The sequence below is a fragment of the Xenopus tropicalis genome, chromosome 1 (assembly GCF_000004195.4).
Source record: "Xenopus tropicalis strain Nigerian chromosome 1, UCB_Xtro_10.0, whole genome shotgun sequence".
In the NCBI taxonomy this organism is placed as follows: Eukaryota; Metazoa; Chordata; class Amphibia; order Anura; family Pipidae; genus Xenopus; species Xenopus tropicalis.
The window spans coordinates 49458705-49482014 of NC_030677.2; the positions used below are offsets into that span (position 1 = coordinate 49458705).

At 39.1% G+C, this 23310-nt stretch overlaps 1 protein-coding gene across 1 annotated transcript in view; it reads right to left on the minus strand.

The window, feature by feature from the left end:
- galntl6 (polypeptide N-acetylgalactosaminyltransferase like 6) overlaps positions 1–23161 on the minus strand; it is a 520631-nt gene extending 497470 nt beyond the window's left edge. The window contains exon 1 of the mRNA XM_031895455.1: positions 22034–23161. Within this exon, the coding sequence (XP_031751315.1) occupies positions 22034–22168 (135 nt within the window). The 5' untranslated portion in view covers positions 22169–23161. The remainder of the gene's footprint in view (positions 1–22033) is intronic.
- Between the last annotated feature and the right edge of the window lie 149 nt (positions 23162–23310).

Here is a 23310-nt window from a genome sequence, read left to right on the forward strand (position 1 = left end):
AACACTGAAAAACTGCAGGTAGTGCACATAGAGCGCAGCCCCCAAAATTTCAACTGAAATTGCCCTTATGCATTGCCCCTGTTTTGGGGCATTTGGTGGCCACGTCTTTACGTGCACCCATACATATGGGGTATCGTTTTATTCAGGGGAACTTGCAAATTGAGGTTTAGTAAGTTTTTGGTAGTTGCCATGGAGATTTTGGGGAGAAATCTAGGTTTTTTTATCTGGTTTTTCCTTGATTTCTGACCAAAGCGCTGACTTCTGCAAGGGACTGCGGCCACAATTTTTCATGTAGAAAGAGGAGAGTGGCGTCTCTGAATAGCTGAAGGTGTGCACTTTTCAGAAATATATAGTTTGCGGGGGTTATTTCACAGGTATGGGGGTGTTTAGACTAAATAACTGCAGGTAGAGCACATAGAGCACAGCCCCCCCTTATGCATTGCCCCGGTTTGGGGGCATTTGGTGGCCACGTCTTTATGTGTACCCATACATATGGGGTATCGTTTTATTCAGGGGAACTTGCAGATTGAGGTTTAGTAAGTTTTTGGTAGTTGCCATGGAGATTTTGGGGAGAAATCTAGGTTTGTATCTGGTTTTTCCTTGATTTCTGACCAAAGCGCTGACTTCTGCAAGGCACTGCGGCCACAATTTTCCATGTAGAAAGAGGAGAGTGGCGTCTCTGAATAGCTGAAGGTGTGCACTTTTCAGAAATATATAGTTTGCGGGGGTTATTTCACAGGTATGGGGGTGTTTAGACTAAATAACTGCAGGTAGAGCACATAGAGCACAGCCCCCCCTTATGCATTGCCCCTGTTTGGGGGCATTTGGTGGCCACGTCTTTATGTGTACCCATACATATGGGGTATCGTTTTATTCAGGGGAACTTGCAGATTGAGGTTTAGTAAGTTTTTGGTAGTTGCCATGGAGATTTTGGGGAGAAATCTAGGTTTTTATCTGGTTTTTCCTTGATTTCTGACCAAAATCTAGGGTTGTATCTGGTTTTTCCTTGATTTCTGACCAAAGCGCTGCCTTCTGCAAGGCACTGCGGCCACAATTTTCCATGTAGAAAGAGGAGAGTGGCGTCTCTGAATAGCTGAAGGTGTGCACTTTTCAGAAATATATAGTTTGTGGGGGTTATTTCACAGGTATGGGGGTGTTTAGACTAAATAACTGCAGATAGAGCACAGCCCCCCCTTATGCATTGCCCCTGTTTGGGGGCATTTGGTGGCCACGTCTTTATGTGCACCCATACATATGGGGTATCGTTTTATTCAGGGGAACTTGCAGATTGATGGTTAGTAAGTTTTTGGTAGTTGCCATGGAGATTTTGGGGAGAAATCTAGGTTTGTATCTAGTTTTTCCTTGATTTCTGACCAAAGCGCTAACTTCTGCAAGGGACTGCGGCCACAATTTTCCATGTAGAAAGAGAAGAGTGGTGTCTCTGAATAGCTGAAGGTGTGCACTTTTCGGAAATATATAGATTGTGGGGGTTATCTCACAGGTAGGGGGGTTAACACTGAAAAACTGCAGGTAGTGCACATAGAGCGCAGCCCCCAAAATTTCAACTGAAATTGCCCTTATGCATTGCCCCTGTTTTGGGGCATTTGGTGGCCACGTCTTTATGTGCACCCATACATATGGGGTATCGTTTTATTCAGGGGAACTTGCAGATTGATGTTTAGTAAGTTTTTGGTAGTTGCCATGGAGATTTTGGGGAGAAATCTAGGTTTTTATCTGGTTTTTCCTTGATTTCTGACCAAAGCGCTGACTTCTGCAAGGGACTGCGGCCACAATTTTCCATGTAGAAAGAGAAGAGTGGTGTCTCTGAATAGCTGAAGGTGTGCACTTTTCGGAAATATATAGATTGTGGGGGTTATCTCACAGGTAGGGGGGGTTAACACTGAAAAACTGCAGGTAGTGCACATAGAGCGCAGCCCCCAAAATTTCAACTGAAATTGCCCTTATGCATTGCCCCTGTTTTGGGGCATTTGGTGGCCACGTCTTTATGTGCACCCATACATATGGGGTATCGTTTTATTCAGGGGAACTTGCAGATTGAGGTTTAGTAAGTTTTTGGTAGTTGCCATGGAGATTTTGGGGAGAAATCCTAGGTTTTTATCTGGTTTTTCCTTGATTTCTGACCAAAATCTAGGGTTGTATCTGGTTTTTCCTTGATTTCTGACCAAAGCGCTGACTTCTGCAAGGGACTGCGGCCACAATTTTCCATGTAGAAAGAGAAGAATAGTGTCTCTGAATAGCTGAAGGTGTGCACTTTTCGTAAATATATAGATTGTGGGGGTTATCTCACAGGTAGGGGGGGTTATCACTGAAAAACTGCAGGTAGTGCACCTAGAGCGCAGCCTCCAAAATTTCAACTGAAATTGCCCTTATGCATTGCCCCTGTTTTGGGGCATTTGGTGGCCACGTCTTTATGTGCACCCATACATATGGGGTATCGTTTTATTCAGGGGAACATGCAGATTGATGGTTAGTAAGTTTTTGGTAGTTGCCATGGAGATTTTGGGGAGAAATCTAGGTTTGTATCTAGTTTTTCCTTGATTTCTGACCAAAGCGCTAACTTCTGCAAGGGACTGCGGCCACAATTTTCCATGTAGAAAGAGAAGAGTGGTGTCTCTGAATAGCTGAAGGTGTGCACTTTTCGGAAATATATAGATTGTGGGGGTTATCTCACAGGTAGGGGGGGTTATCAATGAAAAACTGCAGGTAGTGCACATAGAGCGCAGCCCCCAAAATTTCAACAGAAATTGCCCTTATGCATTGCCCCTGTTTTGGGGCATTTGGTGGCCACGTCTTTATGTGCACCCATACATATGGGGTATCGTTTTATTCAGGGGAACTTGCAGATCGATGTTTAGTAAGTTTTTGGTAGTTGCCATGGAGATTTTGGGGAGAAATCTAGGTTTTTTATCTGGTTTTTCCTTGATTTCTGACAAAAGCGCTTACTTCTGCAAGGGACTGCGGCCACAATTTTCCATGTAGAAAGAGAAGAGTGGTGTCTCTGAATAGCTGAAGGTGTGCACTTTTCATAAATATATAGTTTGTGGGGGTTATTTCACAGGTAGGGGGGGTTAACACTGAAAAACTGCAGGAAGTGCACATAGAGCGCAGCCCCCACATTTTTAGCTGTAATTGCCCTTGTGCATTGCCCCTGCTTTGGAGTGTTTGGTGCCCATGTCTTTATGTGCACCCATACATATGGGGCATCATTTTATTCAGGAGAAGTTTGTCTTTCAAATATGCCTTTGTTAGAAAATTTTTATGAGATTTTTTTTTGTCAAATCCACATTTGATCATGCGTCCAAGTTTACGTTTTAGAAAAAAAAAAAAATTTCATAAAAAGTTCCAAATTTCACAATGCACTGACAAAAGGTATTTGGCTTTTGAGTGAAAACTACATTGCACCTAGAAACCTGAAGGTCTGTAGTTTCTAAAGATACCAAACATGAGGGGATATTTTAGATTTACATATAAGTTATGCTGCATTAACTGTTACAAGCGCTTTTCTGCTTTGTTCTGGTGTGATATTGTACTAAGTATTGCTTTAGTTTGGGGGTTACTTCTGGACAGGAACTGTGGGGTACCACCACATATTTGGTATCGTTGGAATTGGGAGTATCAGGGCTTTTACAAACAATAAAAAAAAGTGAGTAAAATTAACTTTTCTATGGAAAAAAACCTCAAAATATACAGAAATTTTTCATAATTTTATTTTTTTTTTACATATTTCACCCAAAATACACATCATATCTCCAGAAAAGTTATAAAATTTGGTATGTATGTCGAAGCCCAATTAGTGACGAAAAAAACGATATATAATTTCCCTAGTTTCGTGGAGGTTTTCCTACCAAAAAACATTGTTAAAGTGAATGAGTACAAAATGCTTAAAAAACGTCTGGCACTGGGGGGAACCGAAATGACGAATTCGGCTGGCACTTAAAGGGTTAAGGGCACGAAACGCGTCAGGCGTTTATTTGTTTTAAACATGAAGAAATAAACTTTGGTTTTTAGCAGTTTCATGAGTCCGGAGTGCTGGATGTCCCATGTTCTACTTTGGTGTTTTCTGAAGCAATCATGCCAGTTTTACCAGTGAAGGGTAATAGTACAGGTATAGAACTCATTATCCAGAATGCTCGGGACCAAGGGTATTCCGGATAAGGGGTATTTGCGTAATTTGGATCTCCATACCATAAGTCTACTAAAAAATTAGTAAAACAATAATTAAACCCAATATGATCGTTTTGCACCCAATAAGGATTAATTATGTCTTAGTCAGGATCAAATACAAGGTAATGTTTTATTATTACAGAGAAAAGGGAAATCAATTTTAAAAATCTGAATTATTTCATTAAAATGTCTATGGGAGCTAGGCCTTCCATAATTTGGAGCTTTCTGGATCTGGTTTCCAGATAACGGATCCCATACCTGTATATTATATTTTTATTATTTTAAAACACTTTTAGTTTTAGTGTTACTGTACCTTTTAAAGCATACAGGTATCTGCCTCTGGTAAATTTAAGAGCTGAATTTTCATTTTTCTAAATTGAAATTTCACTGTGCTAGTGCAGAGAGCACAATGATACTCTCTGCACTAGCGATGTGGCCCTCTCTGGACCCGCTCTGATGCAAAAGTTGTAAGCAAGGAGTGGGAGCCTCAAAATCCTAGCTGATTTGTACCTGCACCTGTTATTACACACACATTGTTATAAATCAACTGGTTATTTTCCACCATATTTTAGTGTACATTGTAAATTGTATTTATATGCCCCAAATTATTTAAAAAAATCAATGTAAATAAACACATTTTGAACATATCGTCAGAAATAGTCACAGTTGCACAGAACTCTATAAGGCATGGTTATATTCCTTATTCCTGATCTCTATAAAACAACTTCAGTTAAATCCATCAGATTTGGTCATTTTAGTTGATTACTAAAAGGAAAAAAACCTCCCATGATCCACTTCAGCTTGCATCTCCATACTAACTGTTCTGCTCGGATTAGACTAAATCTGGCCCTACATGAGCTGAGATTTGCTGAGAACAGAACACTAGAAAATTTGCCATTCACAGCCTCTTGTACGGTATTGAGCATAAATGGGCAGAACCCCTTTAAGGAACTGTGCTTATTTTGTCTATGTAAGGTTTGCCATCATTAATAAAAGCAAAAGTAGGATTTATTAATTTCACTTTTAATAATAGTTATTTGCTGTGTGTATGCAGATATTGTTGTTAAGCCTATGTATCAGTTGTTATTTCCTTAGTCCTAGAAACATATATCATTGACTTTGCTTGTAACACATGTAGTATATAATAGCAATATCTTCCAGTATGTTCCTGCTGGCACATTTCTTTTGCAAAGTGAGTGCCAGTGAGATATAGCATCCCTATTATCTTCTCTGAAACAGCAGATTTCCATAATAACTTGCTCACAATAATTTTATAGTGAGCATAAATTGACTTACATGCACTGCATACATTTAAGCTTCAGAGATGCAAACTTCTATGGCAAGCAGTTTATATAATTTAAAAAGGATATAGGCCCAACATTTTTATTTTCTTTTACAGTTTTTAAGTAACTATGTAACATATATTCATTACAAATTTACAATCATTTTGAATAATTTCTATTTGTAAATGTAAATTCTATTGAAAGAAGTCTGTCCTTTGCTAGTCTCTTTACTTCTTGTCTGACTATAGAAAGATTTAAATGTAGATTATATTGGCTCTGCTCTAGTCAAGACTTTATTTCCCAATCACCTTGAATGCTTCTTCTCAGGTCTGTTACTCATGGAACATGCAAGGCATTGTGGGAATTGGAGTCTTCACTGGGGAATAGTTGACTATCAGTACAAGAAGGATCATTTAAAAAGCAGAAGAGCAGAACACAATGTGCAAGTGCAAAAAAGGGCCACAATCAACCATTTTTTTTTGCACCTAACACACTGTATTCTGCTCAGGCAACAGGCCTCTGCTTTCTGTTTTTAAGTGCAAAAACCTGGGGGTAGCACTGCCTGCTTTGGTAGTAAGTCTCCTGAGAATGTGTTCTGCGAAACACAGGGCTGCATTCCCCAGGGCACAAGTGCTTGTTAAGTGAGGGGAGCAATCTTGTACTAAGTGAGCGCTAAGGGGCGTTGAGTCTAAACTAACACAATAATGAATGTGTTTGGTAGTAAATTTGATGCACGTTCTCTGACAGACCTATTTATCAAAATGTGAAATCTGTAAGCTTTTTAAACTGTTTTCTAATTTGAATATACTAAATGTGTGCTTATTTATTAGCAAACTTGAAAATAAAAAAACTCAAATGCACTGAATCGCAAACAAAAATAAAAATTTCAAAAATTCAAAATGAAAAACTTCCTTAATATTAGTCTAAAAATTAAGTTTCCGCATCATTTTTTGGCCCAAGTGTGCTGCACCTATTGATGCAAGCAACTGTAGAAAACTACCGTTCTTGGTGGCAGTAGCTCCAGGGCTCCATGTTGACAATAAATTTACACGCCAAGTGGCAAGATGGATGCAATAGCCCTAAGCACAATTATATGGAAGTGCAAGGGGACTGTATTCGGACAATAAGTGCAACATCCGCCTCCATTATATAACAATCACACTTATGGCTGCATTTGTAAATGAGCCCTTATACCTTTAAAGACATTCTGTATCTTGTATGGATGGTCTTTTGTACTTGAAATGTATGGCATTATATTATGTTTTGTTTATTTTCCCAAGACATTCTACACATGTGTATGTTATATTTTATAATGATATACTTTATTGCTAAAATATATATAATTTAGAAAGGATACAAGAGACAGTCTAACAGAGCAGTAGTACAATAGGAGAGAAAAGCAGATCCACCTCTGCTGTATACAAATTAAAGAAGATGCAGAATGTGCAAAACAAATACCTCTTATTAAACTTAAATCTCAAAGTTGCATCACCACATGCACATTTTAAAGGAGAAGAAAAAGGCTAAGTCACTTGGGGGTGCCAAAGTGTTAGGCAGCCCCAAGTGACTTTAATCGCTTACTTTGTACCCCGGGCTGGTGCCCCTGTTAGGAGAGAACTGCACCAGCCCAGGATAGCTGCAGCGAGCGTCTCCTTGTCCCTCGCGAGCTTGCGCATGCGCAGTGGAGTGAAAAGCCATTCTTTAACAAAAAAGTTGGTTTTTCACTCTACTGCGCATGTGCTGGCCCAGGGATTTTGTCGACAGAAAGAACAAGGAAGGAAAGAAGGAAGCGCTCGCTGCAGGTACCCCGGGCTGGTGCGGTTCTCTCTTCTAAACATTCAGAAATGTTTTTAAATCCTTGCTTAAATATGTCTGCTGTGTAATATGAAGGAACATTCAAGCCGCACTATATAATGCTCCACCATTTTGCTGAATGTATCACATGGATATTTCAAGTAGGATATACTACTATAATAATGTTGCTTGTATTTTGATAATGTTAAGTTATTCATTTACCTGGAACATCATCACTGTTGAGTGTTAATTAGCAAATATCAGAAGAGGCTAATTAGAATTTGAAACCAATTTTTACTAAAGATTAAAAACCTTGCGCATGACAAACATAATTAAACAGTTCTTACTTTTCACATTACATAGAGGATAATGCACCCATTACTATCGCTTATTAGGATGCTAGAAGCCACTGAGACATTCATTTATTTTAATTATACCGAAGAGGTAATATCCAGGCTATACATGTGTGAGTATGCTCTAGTGTTTTTACCTCCCTTAAAATCTTTAACACATAAATGCCAACTGTATCCAAATGTTATTTCAGAATTGGGTAAAGAACAGTAAGGCTGTGTAATTCCTTCAACCGATACTCTTTAGGTTTGGGACTAGCAGCTGGAATACTGATTCATAAAAATGATAAGAAGGCTACTTCCCTGAAGTTTATTCTGTAAGTGAGCCTTGTGATGACATAAGTACCGTAATGAAAAAGTACAGGGAATTTTCTTTCTGTCCAAATCAAACCCAAATGATTGATATCTATTTCCTTCCTGTTAGAACAGCTAGGCACTCAATAAAAGGAACACAATAATCAAAGTAATAATGTTTCATCTGTGCCTGGGAAGCAATGTGCACAAATTTAGAAAAGTGTTAGGAGAGAGTTTTCTATCACAGCTTTTCTGTAAAAAAAAAAAAGTATTTCTTTTGTCCCTGTTCCACCTATTTCAGTCTGTTATGTCCCATCATGCTTTGGCTGAGGTTGAAATGGTATCCTGAAGTAAGCTTAATGGATCATGTGAAAACTCCAACTAGAAGGGCTGCACTGCTTGCAATTTAATTTGAATGCAATGAGTTATTCATCAGAAGTATGCCTGAATTTTCAAGTAATACCTGAATATATGATAATAAAATCACACTGGAGTGTGTGTGGCCCACTAGGGATGCCACCCCCACACCATGCCACCCCCACACCCCCCAGACTGCCTAAGTTTATACTTAACTTCTTCATGATTGGGACCCAGACCCAACATAGACGTGCGTCCCGCAACTCAAGACCCAAACCGACAACCTGCATTTTAACCTGCTTGGACCCACTACCCGACCCAACCTGCAAATGATTATTCGCAACCTGATCCATGACCTGCTGAACATCATTAAGGGAGAGCTGTTGCTGCAGACTGGAAATTATGTCATTAGAAGTGGGTAGGGGTAGAAAAAATGTAAAAAATGCTTAAAAGAGTAAAATATCAAAAATATTATATAAGAGAAGAAATTTAGATAAGACCCACAACCTGCTTTTTTTTGCAGGTGACCCAAGGGTACCAGTGGGTGCACAACCAACTACAGGACTCTCTACTACTAGGTTTTTTTCCCCCAGTCCAACCATGAATAGAAATGAGGTACTGCTTGGAAATGTCATTTCAGCACCATGTTCAATGTCCAACACTATTATGACAGTTCTGTGCAACCCTGTTGGGAGAGTGGTTCCTGGGGTCCTCCAACTACAAACAAAGGCAGTGGCAGCATTTAGGTTGAAATTTGGGGTTAATTAGACTGCTACTGTATATCTGTAATCTTGCTGTAAAGTTTGTGGGGCCCTGACCAAATTTCTTTTCACAAATATGGAACTGAACCCAAAAACCTAAGCAAGTAAAGTATGATAAAAGCAAATGGATAAATGTACATGCCCCTGAAAAGTACTTTTATTCACAGCTGCCCCTTGATAATATCTGCCCCTTAGACTTTAGTATGTACATTACTATAGGTAATTATTAGCAAGATATCAGCAGTATTTGTCGCTGCCTCACATTCCCACAGAATCACCCTACTCTCAATAGTAGGCTACATATGCAATGTCTCCAAGCAGTGTGTTTGCATGACTATAATCAGGATATGACCTGATTGTCTAGCTCTAGCAAATGCTAACTTTGTTTTAAATTTTATATTTTGCGTTTACGGATTGTTTCTTTAACACAAAATTATTATGACAAGAGTATTTACTATTAATTTATAGGTGGATGATAAAAGTAGATTTTTTTAAACTGAGGATAAAAATCCCTTATCTGGAATTTCAGTTGCCTAAAGCTGTTACCTGCTGATCATATTTCTGTGTTCAGAATGGTTCCTTGGTTTAGTCGCTTTTCTGTGACAGGCCTGGGGTTGATTCTATTGCCAGCTCAGGATGGCCTTGAGCAATCCATCCCTCTGTGTTTCAGGCATCAAATTTATAGCTAAAGGGCTCAAAGCTGCTGCAGTTTTGTGTATAATAAGCCTTTAAAAAAAAGATAATAGATAATAAAGAACACTCCTGTACACAATGCAGTACATACACTGAGCCCTTTAAACTGCATTTGTTGGAGGCCTTATGGGAATGGAGTGTGGGTGCAGAGCAGAAGGAACAGTTACCAGTAAGGAGTAAAACATGTTTGCTATCATTTACACCACCTCATAGTGTCATGCAGATGCCAGTCTGCTATATAAAGTCAGAGGAACGGAAATGCTTCAAATATTATTCAAAGCACAACAATTTCAATATAATAAAAAGTTTGAACAAGGTCTAGTAACCTTTACCCAGGTACAGTAGCATTAACTAGTTACATGTTTATAGGCAAACATCTCATTGGTTTATGTGTGTTATTAGATTGGTGCAAATTTGCAACTTTTATTGCCCTTATCTCAAGAGACAAGCAATCTTTCAACTTTCAGACAAATGGGCAACTTGGTAAACAAACCAAGGTGATTCATTAAAAAAAGCTTATACAGTCATCGACTATGTGCAGTGCTGTATTTATGTTTCTCCCTATGCACTGGACCTAAATACGCCCCCCAGATTGTCGACAGTAAGGGTGTGACATCACTTCTGGTCACATGCTCCATGTTGCTCTGCCTTTACCCCCTTATCCCCCTATTTTTAATTTTTTTCAAATAATCTATTATATAAGCGACCAAAAGCTGAAGCCCTGGACACAGGCCCTCAGGTGCCTAATATATAAATACAGCCCTAAATGCAATCTGTATGCTGTGTTTCAGAGGCAAGCTTGGGAGCATTGTACAGGGAAGAATTAGGCATAATGCCTGATATGATAAATAAGCATACTTTATCAGTAGGACGTAGTAATATTTACAAATCATTTAACCAGTGCCATAACCAGTGTGATATATCACTTGTAACTGTTCTGTCTGCCAGTGCCAGACTGTTTGTGTTCTTACAAATGAATTGTACTTAACTGTGGACTATGTGGATGGTTACTAAATAATCTCTTATTTTGGCCACCACTTGGAAGTCCAAGCCCCACAGTTTCTGAACTGAAAAGTTCAGTGCCTGAAGAATTGAAAGGGTAGTTCAGTTTGACATTAGCTTCTAGTATGGCATATGCATCAACATTCTACGACAATCTGCAACTACAGCGAAACCTCAAATTTCACATCCCCCGATTTTCAGTTTCCCTGCATTTTACATGTTTTTTAGTGTGTCCTGATTTTCTAAAAAAATGTCTGTTTGTACTTTATGAATATTATTATTAGTGAAATTAACCAGATGCACGCTTTGCCATGGTTCAATGAGTCTGAACCACATACAGCCATGCACAAATCACTTATTGCTTTAGGTTGTGCATCTGACTGTCAGAGAGTCCTTGCCCCCCCCATAGTATAATATTAATGCTGCAATGCTTAACCCTTGTTATTAACACACTAAGGGCCCAATTCACTAAAGTCCGAAATAAGGAGTGCTATTTATAGCATGCGTTAAAAATCTTATCACTTCTTATTTTTCGCTCGATTCACTAAAAGGACACTTGTCATAATTAAGAAGTGATGTTCTTGGCGTTATTTATCTTGCGACGACATATTTTCAAGCAATATATTACGCAGCACACAACATATTACGCAGCACGTTGCTTGAAAATATGTCGTTGCAAGATAAATAACGCCAAGAACATCGCTTCTTAATTATGACAAGTGTCCTTTTAGTGAATCGAGCGAAAAATAAGAAGTGATAAGATTTTTAACGCATGCTATAAATAGCACTCCTTATTTCGGACTTTAGTGAATCGGGCCCTAAATATTGTATTTTAAAGCAAAAACAGAAGACAGACTCCTGTGCATATATCCTTTAGCTACAAGTATGGGATCTGTTATCCAGAATGCTTGGGACCTTGAGTCATCTGGATAAGAGATCTTTCAGTAGCTTGGATCTCCATGCTTTAAGTTTACTAAAAAATAATTTAAACATTATATAAACCCAATAAGATTGTCTTCCATCCAATAAGGATTAATTATATCTTAGTTAGGATCAAGTACTGTTTTATTATTACTGATAAAAAGGAAATTTCTAAAAATTAGACTCCATTTTAAACAAATGATTCTATGGGAGATGAGATGGCCTTTCTGTAATTGAGAACTTTCTGGATAACGGGTTTCCAGATAATGGATCCTATACCTGTACTTGAAGAATACATTGCTTTAACACATTTCCCTGATTTTACATTGTCCCTGATCTTACACGTTTACAGGTAATAACTCCAGTAACTAGATAGCAGTCTTTACATAAAAATGGAGTAATAGCAATAATGGAGCAATATGCAATTATTATAACCATAAAGGTGAAGCCTCACAGTCTGGCTCGTTTGGTTGCCAGGTCAATACTGGCCCAGTATTTTCATTTGCAGGCTGCCCCTGGTGGTACGTAGTGGCCCCTGCTTCCCCAACAAACTGGCCCTCCTTAGGGTTGCCACCTGTCCGGTTTTGACCCAGACTCGCTGCGCCATAGCCCCGCCCCCAGGCTGACATGGCCCCACCTCTTCCCTGTCCCCTGACATTTTAGATCCGCCTCTTGCCCCGTGAAGTCACCCCTGTCTGGTTAAGAAAGCCATCTGAGGTGGCAACCCTAGCCCTGCTGGAGGCCTGGTGTCATGACAGAAAGTACCAGAACAGGAAGTATAATAATCCAATAAACATACAAAATAAATACTAAAGACAAACTAAAAAGTTGCTTAGAATTGGTGCCTCTATAACATACAAGTTTGTGTAAAGGTGCTATTTTTGAAATAGAATTTTTCTTGAAAAATAGCTGCTCATGGGCATTTATAGTGAATTTTGGCAAGAAAATGTTTTCTACTTTGTAGTAAAATTATGACTTTTCCAGTAGATTGCTTATAAACCTAAACTAAAAAAAAGTGCTTTTTTATGTGGTTTTAGGTGCTGACGTGTATGAATATTACATTACTCAGTATATCAATATCACTCTTTATATATCACTTTATATCACTCTATCACTGTTATAAAAAATACCTTTTAATATCAATTGCAAAAATCCTTTTATTCCATGTGAAAAGTTATACAGGTATCCAGAAACCAATTATCCAGAAATCACAAATTACAGGATTAATTTAAGCAAATCATTCCGTGCCTTGTACTTGATGGTAACTAAGCTCCATAAATCCACACTTAATGACAAAACAATTGTATTGGGTTTATTTAATGTTTAATTTTTTTCCAACTTATAAAAAGATTTCTTATCCAGGAAATTCCAGGTCCTAAACATTCTGGATAACAGGTCCCATACCTGTATAAGAAAAAAAAAAGCTCAGTATTTAAGTGTTTTAACCGCACTAACTGTTTCCGGCTGAACAGGTGGCCTATAGATCTCAGCTAAATGCATTTTAATCTCGGCTAAAGTACCTGCAGAGAAATGAGAGAATGACAGAAACAGACAAGTGTACCATAAGTGAACTGATCCTATCAAATCTATTCAAATAGAATGTTGTTTTTATCATGTAAGTACAAAATTTGTATAATAGAAGGCCTTTTATTTGAAACTTTAAACAGTGAAACTTAGGGTGATACAAGAAAAATAACAATATTTGTTATGTTATAGAATGAGACAAATACCCAGTGACAGCTGAGATGTAAACAAGCAGCAGATAAAGCAATAAAGGCAATGTCTGAGAGCCATACAGGGACAATGAAGGCAACAGTGCCATCTACTGAGAAAAATCCACAGTCGAGGGACCTCTTTAGGTGAACATATAATGCACAAAATGCACAGCATTGTAAATCACTACATTCATACAAGATGACTTACTGCGCCTAAGTAATAAAAATAAAGCCACTTTTTTTTTCCCTCACTACATTTAAATCACCATTATTTTTCTTTTTTGGTCTCTGTGTCCATGAAATGAATATTGATCTTCTGAATAAATCCTTTCAACCAGAAAATGCTTTCAGTCATACAAATAGACACATATACACACACAAATGAAGCCTGGGGCAAACTCTGAGCCATAGATCATAGATCTCTCTGCACGTAGAATAATAAGACCGGTAAATGTATATGTTATTGCTACATAAATCAAAGTTCTTATAAGCCATAACGTACCATACATGGAGGACACAAGGATGCTAACTTAGGGGATTATTCACTAAAAACCATTATGAATGAATAATTTATGTAATATTATCTGGCCTATTAAAGAATTTTATCAAATTGGAATATATATATATATATAAGTATCTTAATTTATAAAAAAAAGTATAAAATCAGTAAATATTGCCCTGGTGCAACTTTTCCCTTGACCCATTATTTTGTGATGGTCTGTGTTCTTCCTTTAGAGATCAGCTGACAGGAAATAATGCAGCTCTAACTGCAACAGGAAGTAGTGTGGGAGTAAAAGAACTTTGTCCATTCGTTGGCTGATGTGACCTTGGGTTGTTTGTGTGCCCTGTGAATCGTATGATCCCAGAGGACCTTAGTACTTAAAATGGCAATTTTCTATTTAGGATTACCAAATAGCACATACTACTAAAAAATATAGTTTTATAAAAATTGTTTATTTAGATGCAGCAGAGTTTTACATATGAGCTGTTTCATGTGAGATATTTTTATAACGACCTGCATTGTTTGAGGGAATAGTTTCCTTTCATAAGCAAGCTAAATTAGTGTGATCAAGAATAATTCTTACATTGTTAGGTAGTTCAGTTACTCCCCCAGTTTAATGAATACACCTATGCGGCACTATAAAGCTGTATTTGTTCTGCTACAGTATCATTGTGTTTTAAGGATCACTTAAGCATTAAGTTGTATCCTAGAATCTTGACACAATATAATTAGCTCTGGCTTTTAATGGAAGAAAATATTTGCTAGGATTCAACCGGTCTCCTAGAAATAAGCTTTAATAAGGTTTTCATGTAAAGATGGATGAGGGTACCATTAGAGGATGGGTTAGTATGTTGAACTTTAGTGAAAACCAACTTACTAGTCCATTACTTAGGCCAAAATGAATCCCTGGCCTGTCTATACAACAGGAGCCTGTCGGGTTGGCCTGGTTTGTTTAAGAAAGTATGAAACTATGAAGAAGCAATGCTTACAATATAGCAGATCCCCCCCTAATGTCTTCCATTTGCAACCTGTTAGCTGATCTCTGTGTTTCCTTAAAGGAAAGTCTTATAAAGAGTTAATCTCAAGCTTCAGGCATACCTTCAGTTCTCTCCATAGTGCCCTTATGTCTCCCCATATTTCTCCCATTCAGGTGATCTGAAGCCTCATAGGAAATAAAACTCTGAGCTCTGTAAAGAAAGTTCCCATAATGCCTCACTCCTGCACCAAGACCAAGACTGGTGCACATGCTCAGTGTGCAAGACTATGAGGAAGCTTCCTGCTGATTGGCTCAGATCCACATTCCTAAGGGGGGGTGAGTTCTTAGCATTCTTGAGGGAGGGGGGAGCGGGAGAGGGGAGAGAGAGAGAGAGAGAGAGAGGAGAGAGCTGCGTGTCTCTGGCACAGGAAAACAAAAAGAGACAACAAATCTTTTGACAGAGGACTCAGTGCAGTGTTTCTGTGAGTGCTTATGGCTGTATTTACATAGACTTTTCTGATAAAGCTTACTAAGTAGGTCTAACTTACAATTCCTAAACACATTGCAGTGACATACAGCACATGTAGGTGTATATTTATTAACATTGGAGACAAACATCACCAATGATGTTGCCTGTAGAAATCAATCTGCAGTTAGAATTGAATGGTCACCTACAGGTTAGAAAATCAAAGCAAAGATCTGACTGGTTGCTATGGGCAACATCACTGGGGATGTCTGTCTCCAGTGTTAATAAATGCACCCCTTACAGTAAAAATTAGCCCACGTGTGTAAAATAAGTTACCCGCTATGGGGTTGGAGTCTATTTTGCTAGTAATACACTAAAATACAATGACTTTTTCACTGTTTTTATTTTTGTTAAACATATGGGGGAAAATGCTGAGGATTGAAAGGGAACCCTGTGGCTTTTTCTGACATTTGCTACAGGCTAATGAACACAACAGAGAATATGCATACTGTTCTATATTGTGTTATATATCAATATCATTTGAATTAGTTGACTCACATACATTCTATGTAAAGAGCAAGGGAATCACAAACAAACATGTTACTCCAATCGCATCAATAGGTCACCTGGTCAGTACTGAGTATTGTGTTTGTATGTTTTGCAATTGTCTGAGATACAATTAATATGCCTGACAAGTTAGCAGCAGGGTTTTCACAACACTGGTATTCTTGATGCAAGTTTAAAAAGTCTGTCACCCCTTTTAATGATTCTCATATAAAAGAGCTTTGTGTACCTTCTTCAGTAACGGAACTTTAGAACTGCAACTATCATTTAGGAACCATGCCTCCATGCATGTCTACAATACAGTAGGAATTGGGCCAAGGCATCCCTGCTATTATGTGCCTATGAGGACAGAGACAAATGCTGAATCGACAAAAAAAATAGGCTTTGTTCTTTTTTTTCTGTATTCAGGGCTTATTTAATTCCCTGGGGGTGAAAGGAGACATAGATTGTGTAGATGAACAATTATATGCAGTGCGAACCTCTGAAGTGGTCTAAACCCTAAAAGGTCACACACCCTAATGTATGAAAAAGTGTTTCCAGGGATGTTTGGTTCAGCAGCTTATTTTATAGAATCCTTCCTAAGTAATATAGATGACAAATGCAATTTGATTTCATGTACAAGGTACACATTCAAAATAATAGAAGTAAGCCTGAGTAGTTGTTTCATATGTAATCAGAATACTGGTACAAGCTGAACAGAACCAGTGCACTTCGTTATAGCAGTGTAACAGGCAGGGATAGTAATGAGGAAAGAGGATTAATATAGCAAATCAATATCATCCAATCTCTACTCCAAAGCAAGATCAGGCTCCTATTATTATTCCTAACCCTTTCAGTTTATAGGAAAGAAGCTTCCTATTTAGAAGCACTTTCATTCCTCCTTCAGTGCAATATCTGGCAGCAGAGACACAATAAACTGCAGCATATTGTACACAGCAGGGTTTATTTACAAACATTGGAACTAACCTGTACAAGTGCAGTTGCCTATAACTTTGGTAATTACTTTAGAACAGACTACTAGTGCAATGCTCAGTGCAAGAATGGCTTAGCCAAGGCAAAACCAGCAGCTGAACGCAGTGACCAGATAGTCCCTTCCGACATTTCACCCCAGATTTTCCTAATTTGCCTCCATCACCCGTTCACCAACAGTACAGTAAAAGCATACCACCCAACATTTGAAAAATGCTGCGGTATGTGTGGCAACATTTTTGACCACGCCCATTTTGCGACCACACCTCCTTAATACCACTCCCATTTTACTAAATTTGGCAGGTTATTTAAAGTTTGAACACATTTCTGGGGATTTTATGTGTTATTTATGTGCTGGGTTGTTACTTTAACATCTGATAATAATGATAAAAACTTCTTCCTGCTGTGTAGGCCAGTAATAAAAACTGGATCCTGCTGTTCAACATTAGGCTGAATATCTATGTAAACTGTTTCATTTAGGGCTGCTTTAATGTACCAGTGGGCCCAGGGCAATGATCTCATTAGTGGGCCCCCACAGCTACCCCAAGGTATTTGTACAAGTAATACCCTTAAGCAGGAAAACTTAGGGGATGCTTCAGTCAAAAGTTTAGCTGGTTTGAGGGTGGAACCCCTGGTGTCCCCTTTTGCCCATTACTAAAATGGCACTGATTTAATATGTAAATCCACAACTATTTGTCGTATCTTCAGCATTTACTGTCTAAGGGGAAAACATTAGAGAAGTACCAAATGTATACATACAAAGCTAGTTTTCCCCGTAGAAAGAAAAGTTATCTACATTCCTAAAGGGAGAATATACCCCAACCTTTCTCAATTGCCCCCTTCCCGTCGCAGTGAAGTTATAAGTGGGGGCCCATGCAGGGATGTGGGGGCAGGTGGAGGTTTTGGAAGGCATGATGTTGATTCACACTTGTCACTATTATGCATCGTCAGGCAGCTTTAATTCAGCCAAACTAGTAAGTGCCAGCACCCCCCTTCCTTCTGTTGCCTCCTAGCCTTTTCTGTCTATGCCTAGTTTCAGCCCTGATGGTGGGGACTGGTATGTCTGTATAAAACATGTATAGTGTTTAAAAACCTTTTCTAAATAAGAGAGCTTGCTTCTAAAACAGAGGTATAGTGAACCTTGGTTTGTGTGGCTATTAGAGCATTTTAAATTAACTTTAAAAAAGTTTTACCATGAACTAAACAAAAGGGTAAAAAAACTGGGGGTTGAAAGATTGAATTGAGTTGGGATCTTGTCACACAAACCACTTTCTGTTTCCACCAAAGGGCACTATTGCCTGTTCCATACTGCGGATCTATCTTGATAACAGTAATTTTCCTTAGTAAAGTACTGTATAAGAGATGTGCATATCAGGAGTTAGGGGGAAAAGCCAAACTCCTCTTAAAGACAATTAAGTTAAATGTTTTTCCAGCAATGCTACGCCTTTAAAAATCAGATGACGGGACACTAAAGTGTGAAATATCTGAATCTTTTTATCGGATAGCTGTGTGCATGTGCAAACTGTCAGAATATGATTTCAATCCCTTGCAGTCCATTCAATTTCTAATTTTACGGTTTCATTTTTATTATTTTTTTCCATCTGGTTTCCCAAGCCTGCAAACATTAAATCTTCAGTTTTCTGTGGAATCGATTTTAGTCTGACAGTATTATTTAGGAGTCTGAATATTTCTCACAGTATGGGCCAGATTTTAATAGCCCCTTTTTTATTCCCATTATTATAGTTATAATAAATATTCTATTTTATAAACTTCTGTTTTAAATAAGGAATTCTAGTTTTTAATTGTGACCATAATTCATCAGAATGTAATTACGAAACCATGCCTCCCAAGTGACGCAGTGTAACTTATGGCCACAGGGGGAAAAATCAGATAGAGAAAGCATAGCTAATTTCAGTTGAAACTGCTGTCAAGGGGGAAATACACAAAACTGGTGTCATTTTACAGCGGAGAAATAATCCATTGCAACCAATCAACTCTGATCAGTCAACTGCAGAAAGATCACAAAAATCTAATTGGTTGCTATGGATTACAATCTGGTTGCTATGGATAAAAATTATACCTGGGGGAATTCTCAAACGTACAGTGGTCTTTTTTTTCTCATATCTGACTGATCAGGCTGCTGGCCAAATTAATGAGGCCAGCAGCCACTTTCTACTGTGTTGTTCATTTTGGCCCAGACTAGAACAACAGCAATTGAAGAAGAGCTTTGGCCCCTCATCTGTCAATACATTATACACTGGACAACATGGTGTGTTGGCAAAGGCAATATTAACCTGCCCAATTTCCAAACTTTCAGATATCTGCCCAGCATACACCCACCGTATATGTATTACCAGCATTAGCACAATAAGTAAAATGTTAGTTTACACAAGATAATCAAACACCAAATTTACAAACATCATAACTTTGATTTTTCACCAATGAACTCGGTCTTTCTGAATCGAAATAGAGCGGCTAAGGCCAAAAATGCACACCAGCTTCAAACTGTTAGTTGTTCTTTCACGAATTCAAGGTATTGGGTCACTGCGGAAATTAAAAAAAAAAATTATAAAGTTTTCCTGGAGCAATAACCCACTGTGGAATCTGGCATTTAGTAGTCTTAAATAATTAACATTTGCATTGCCCGGCGCTGGAATAAAGAAACTAAAAAACAAGTGTAGTACAACACACCAGTGGGTACATACCCTTAGTAACTAATGATATAGAAACAGAATGAGTTTTTAATGACATGTATTTGCCTGCATGCTGACATGCCATAAACATTCCAGCAGGAGCTCAATTCTGTTTGAATAGGGAATGGTGAGGATTTGTTTGTGTATCATATGAATCAGTCCAAATCAATGCAAATCCCAGTGGAATGTGTCTCACATCTATGTGATCAAACTACACCACAAGTCTTTCAAAAATGGTTTAGTAACTGATGTAACTGTACCAAATGCCTGATTATTCCAGAACATATTCTCTCACCTCAGTTCTGATTTTGTGTGGTCCCTTTAAATTGTCAAATCATTTTTATATGTTAAATGTGTTTGTGGATTGAAGAAATTCCCTTTTAGACTGTCCTCATAGGCCATAGTCAGCTACAAGTTCCTTGCAATAAATGCAAACAAAAAAAAAGCAGTAGCAAAAACTGTCAGAATGTGATTGAGCACTTTAATAAACTTACATGCACAACCACTGCACACCTTAAACTTGGCTACAAGCATCTACTATAAGTCACAGGCAATCTCCAGCTGCAACTCCCAGCATGCCTTGTCAGCAGAACTGGTATGGATGGGTGGTTAGAACTGAAGTACTTCAGTGCCTGAACTAAGTGCTCTTCTTGGAGAGAGATCCAAATTACAATCTACACAGGTTCACAACAATTGCGCTGTACTGAGTGATACCCACAATCCCATTGGCTGATAAAAGGACCAAACTTGAAGAACTGCTGCAGAATGCCAGCTCCTGATATTTATCAGCATGATTTACCACAAGGAATACAACTGATAAAAGTTTTAGAACTGTGCTGTGGAACACACAGAGATGACAGGCATTTCCCATCCAAAACATCAGCCAGCCTTTACATAGCAACTCTGAATGGCAGAAGGTGATACATATTTTAAGATATGCAAGCAGCCATATCACTCACTTGTTTAATGAGTACAATGAATGGTATCTAAAAATGGAAAAGAAATCAGAACAGCAAGAAGAGCTGATAAGCTAAGCAGTCTCAGAACTTCCCATGTGCAACCAAGGAAAATCTGGAAATTATTATTCAGTTCAATTAACTGAGCCGTGGAGATAAAAGCTGTTTGTACAAAGCCCATTCTGCAAAGGCAGGTTATTGCCTGAAAAGCTGAACATGAGGCTAGGCAACACACAAAACTACAACTCCCATAACTCCTGCATTAGAAGAGTAAGTGAATTCTGGGAGTTTTAGTTTTGCATCAAATAGAATGCTGAGAGTTGCGCTACTATAAAGAGCACATGCTTCTCACTGAGTGTAGCTAAACTGCAAGCTTCTTGCTCAAGGCAGTAACTGAAATTAATATTCCTGATTAGATCTATAGAAGAGTGGCTTAACGCGGCAGTGCTTTCCTCTACACAGTCCATTAGCCTGGGGGTCAGGTACTATTTACTTCTAATGTACTGTATTTAGTAGCACTTTCAACAAGGGACACCCAACCTGTGCCCCCCTAGTTATTGTTTAAGTACAGCAAACTGAATGCTCTCAGGAGGGTCCTGGGAGTTACAGTTCTGTAATTGCTAGACAGTCCCAGGTTGGATATCTCTGCTAAATAGACAACTGTTCTTAGGAATGGATGTAAACAAAAATACACACATTGATCAGGGGTGAAACACCTGCTTTTGATCAAGGGAGGTATGATAGGAGCTTTAGTTTCACAAGAGCATTAGCAATTACCTATCCCTGACACAGTATTGAAAGAATGTACTCATCCACTGGATTCTGTTCTTTCATTCATAAAGGAAACCACCTATCCCATTTAATCTGGGTATGGTTATACCAAGCTTTTAGGATAATTTACCTAAAAATGATCAGCATGTTTTAATATTATTACTATTAGTAATATTATTATTATTAAGTCATCTTCATACATTGATGTAAGAGTTAAGTACAGTACATAGATGTGAAGAGATGCAAAGAGCTTAGTATCTGTATAATGCTCCCAGGGGCTCTTACCCCACATGACCCCGTGCCTATTAGATCCGACACCTACGCTTTACACCTGCTGCATGGCTGATCCCTAATAAGTCTAGTCACACTGGACAGGTCTATCCTGCTGCTTATAGCTCAACTGCTTACTAATCAGCCACATAGCGGAGGTATGGTACCTTCCCCAATACATAGAAAGGCACATAGTCTACTAGCTGCTGATCTGATGTGCTATTATTCTTCATTTAAAGCAATACTTTAGTTTGTATAGGCAAGTTAGGAAAATACATTGTTTTGTATGATAAGCAAAGTAATAGGTAGGCAGGTACCAGGAGTAAAAGTGTTAGGAGGAAGTCCACCAATGACTCCTAGGACATCAAGCTTATATTTACTATATGATTAACTTGATGTTCCCTTAGGGTGCAAGAGTGATTCCATAGAAAGACAATCAGCTGGTCACTATCATGTCTGTATAGTACAGCAAATTCTCATTGTGGCACCAAAAAAGCATAGGGGTCCTTACCTGATCCCCTGCATCCGCAGATTTCATGAGCTGTCGATCCTTGTATATGGACCACAGCCCTATATTGGGCAGGAGGATTAAAGTCACCATGAAAAGCACCGTAGCCTGAATGAACCTCTTTTGCTTCCTCTTCATTGCAATAAAGGATGGAGATGCTGGCAGATAAATACTGTAATCCACAGCAGGAGAAGTGCCTTGGGCACAGTTAAAATTGTTCTTCCAAGTTGTGTTAGAACCTGAAATCTTCAGCACTGAAGGGAAACTTGCAGCAATCAACTCAGTCTTGGCAAATGGCTTGTGGGCCAGGAGAAGCTGGGGCTAATTATACAGCTAGATCTCCAGTGTGGAACCCAGGCTCCTCTAGCCCACACCCATATCCCATATAGTGTGCGACTGTGGGGTTAATGATAAAGCACAGCTGGTTGGCTACAGCTCCTACAGAACAAACTGCTTCAGGACATCCAGAAAGTTTGAGGCAAAGCACATGGGCAGACAAGTCTTTGCATCTAGATCAGAGCAGCTAGAATTTCACTCCAATTTGGACACGTGATTATCAAAGGCAAAAAAACAAAGTGAATGAAGCCCTAATGAATAATCCCCATGAAAAGTAGCCTAGATCTGTATTGCCACATGTCACTGCTATTCCCAACAGCAGGGAAGGAGAATAGGATGGCAGTGCCCTCAGATGACACTGGTAGTCTGGCATGAACAAAGCTGAACACTCTCCTTAGTACCCCTGTGCTTGGGTCGGCACATGTAGGAGCGCTCACCCCCAGCTCCCGATCGCTGCTCTATGTACAAAGCGCCCGGGAGATCAGAGGAAGCTGCTGCATCCCGAGCTGTCAAACCGCGCAGTCCCCAGGAGCAGCACCTGCTCATCCGGACCCTGCCAAGCGCTGGGAATCAAGGAGATTGGCAGGATGAGATCCTATAAGCAGCGGGATGTGCCGACTGTACCTCCCCAGCCCAACTTTCATAAACCATCTGCCCCCCCCCCTCAACTTGGAACAGCTGCCAGGTCAGCCCTGGAGGTGAGCGCTGGGGTAGGGCTGTTTGGCGCTGCTGCTCGCTACTCGCTAGCTCTGTGCTTTGTGCAGGCAGCACATTCTCTACAGTTCTCCCGGTGCTGCTGCTGCTGCTGCTGCTGCTGCTACTGACACGGAGGCTGATGTGGGAGTGGAGGAGGAGGAGGGAGGGGGAAACCAAGAGAAGCTTTTAACACTGCGACTCCAGACTGAGCTGTGAAGAAGAGGCAGCTACTGTAGCATTGGCACTGG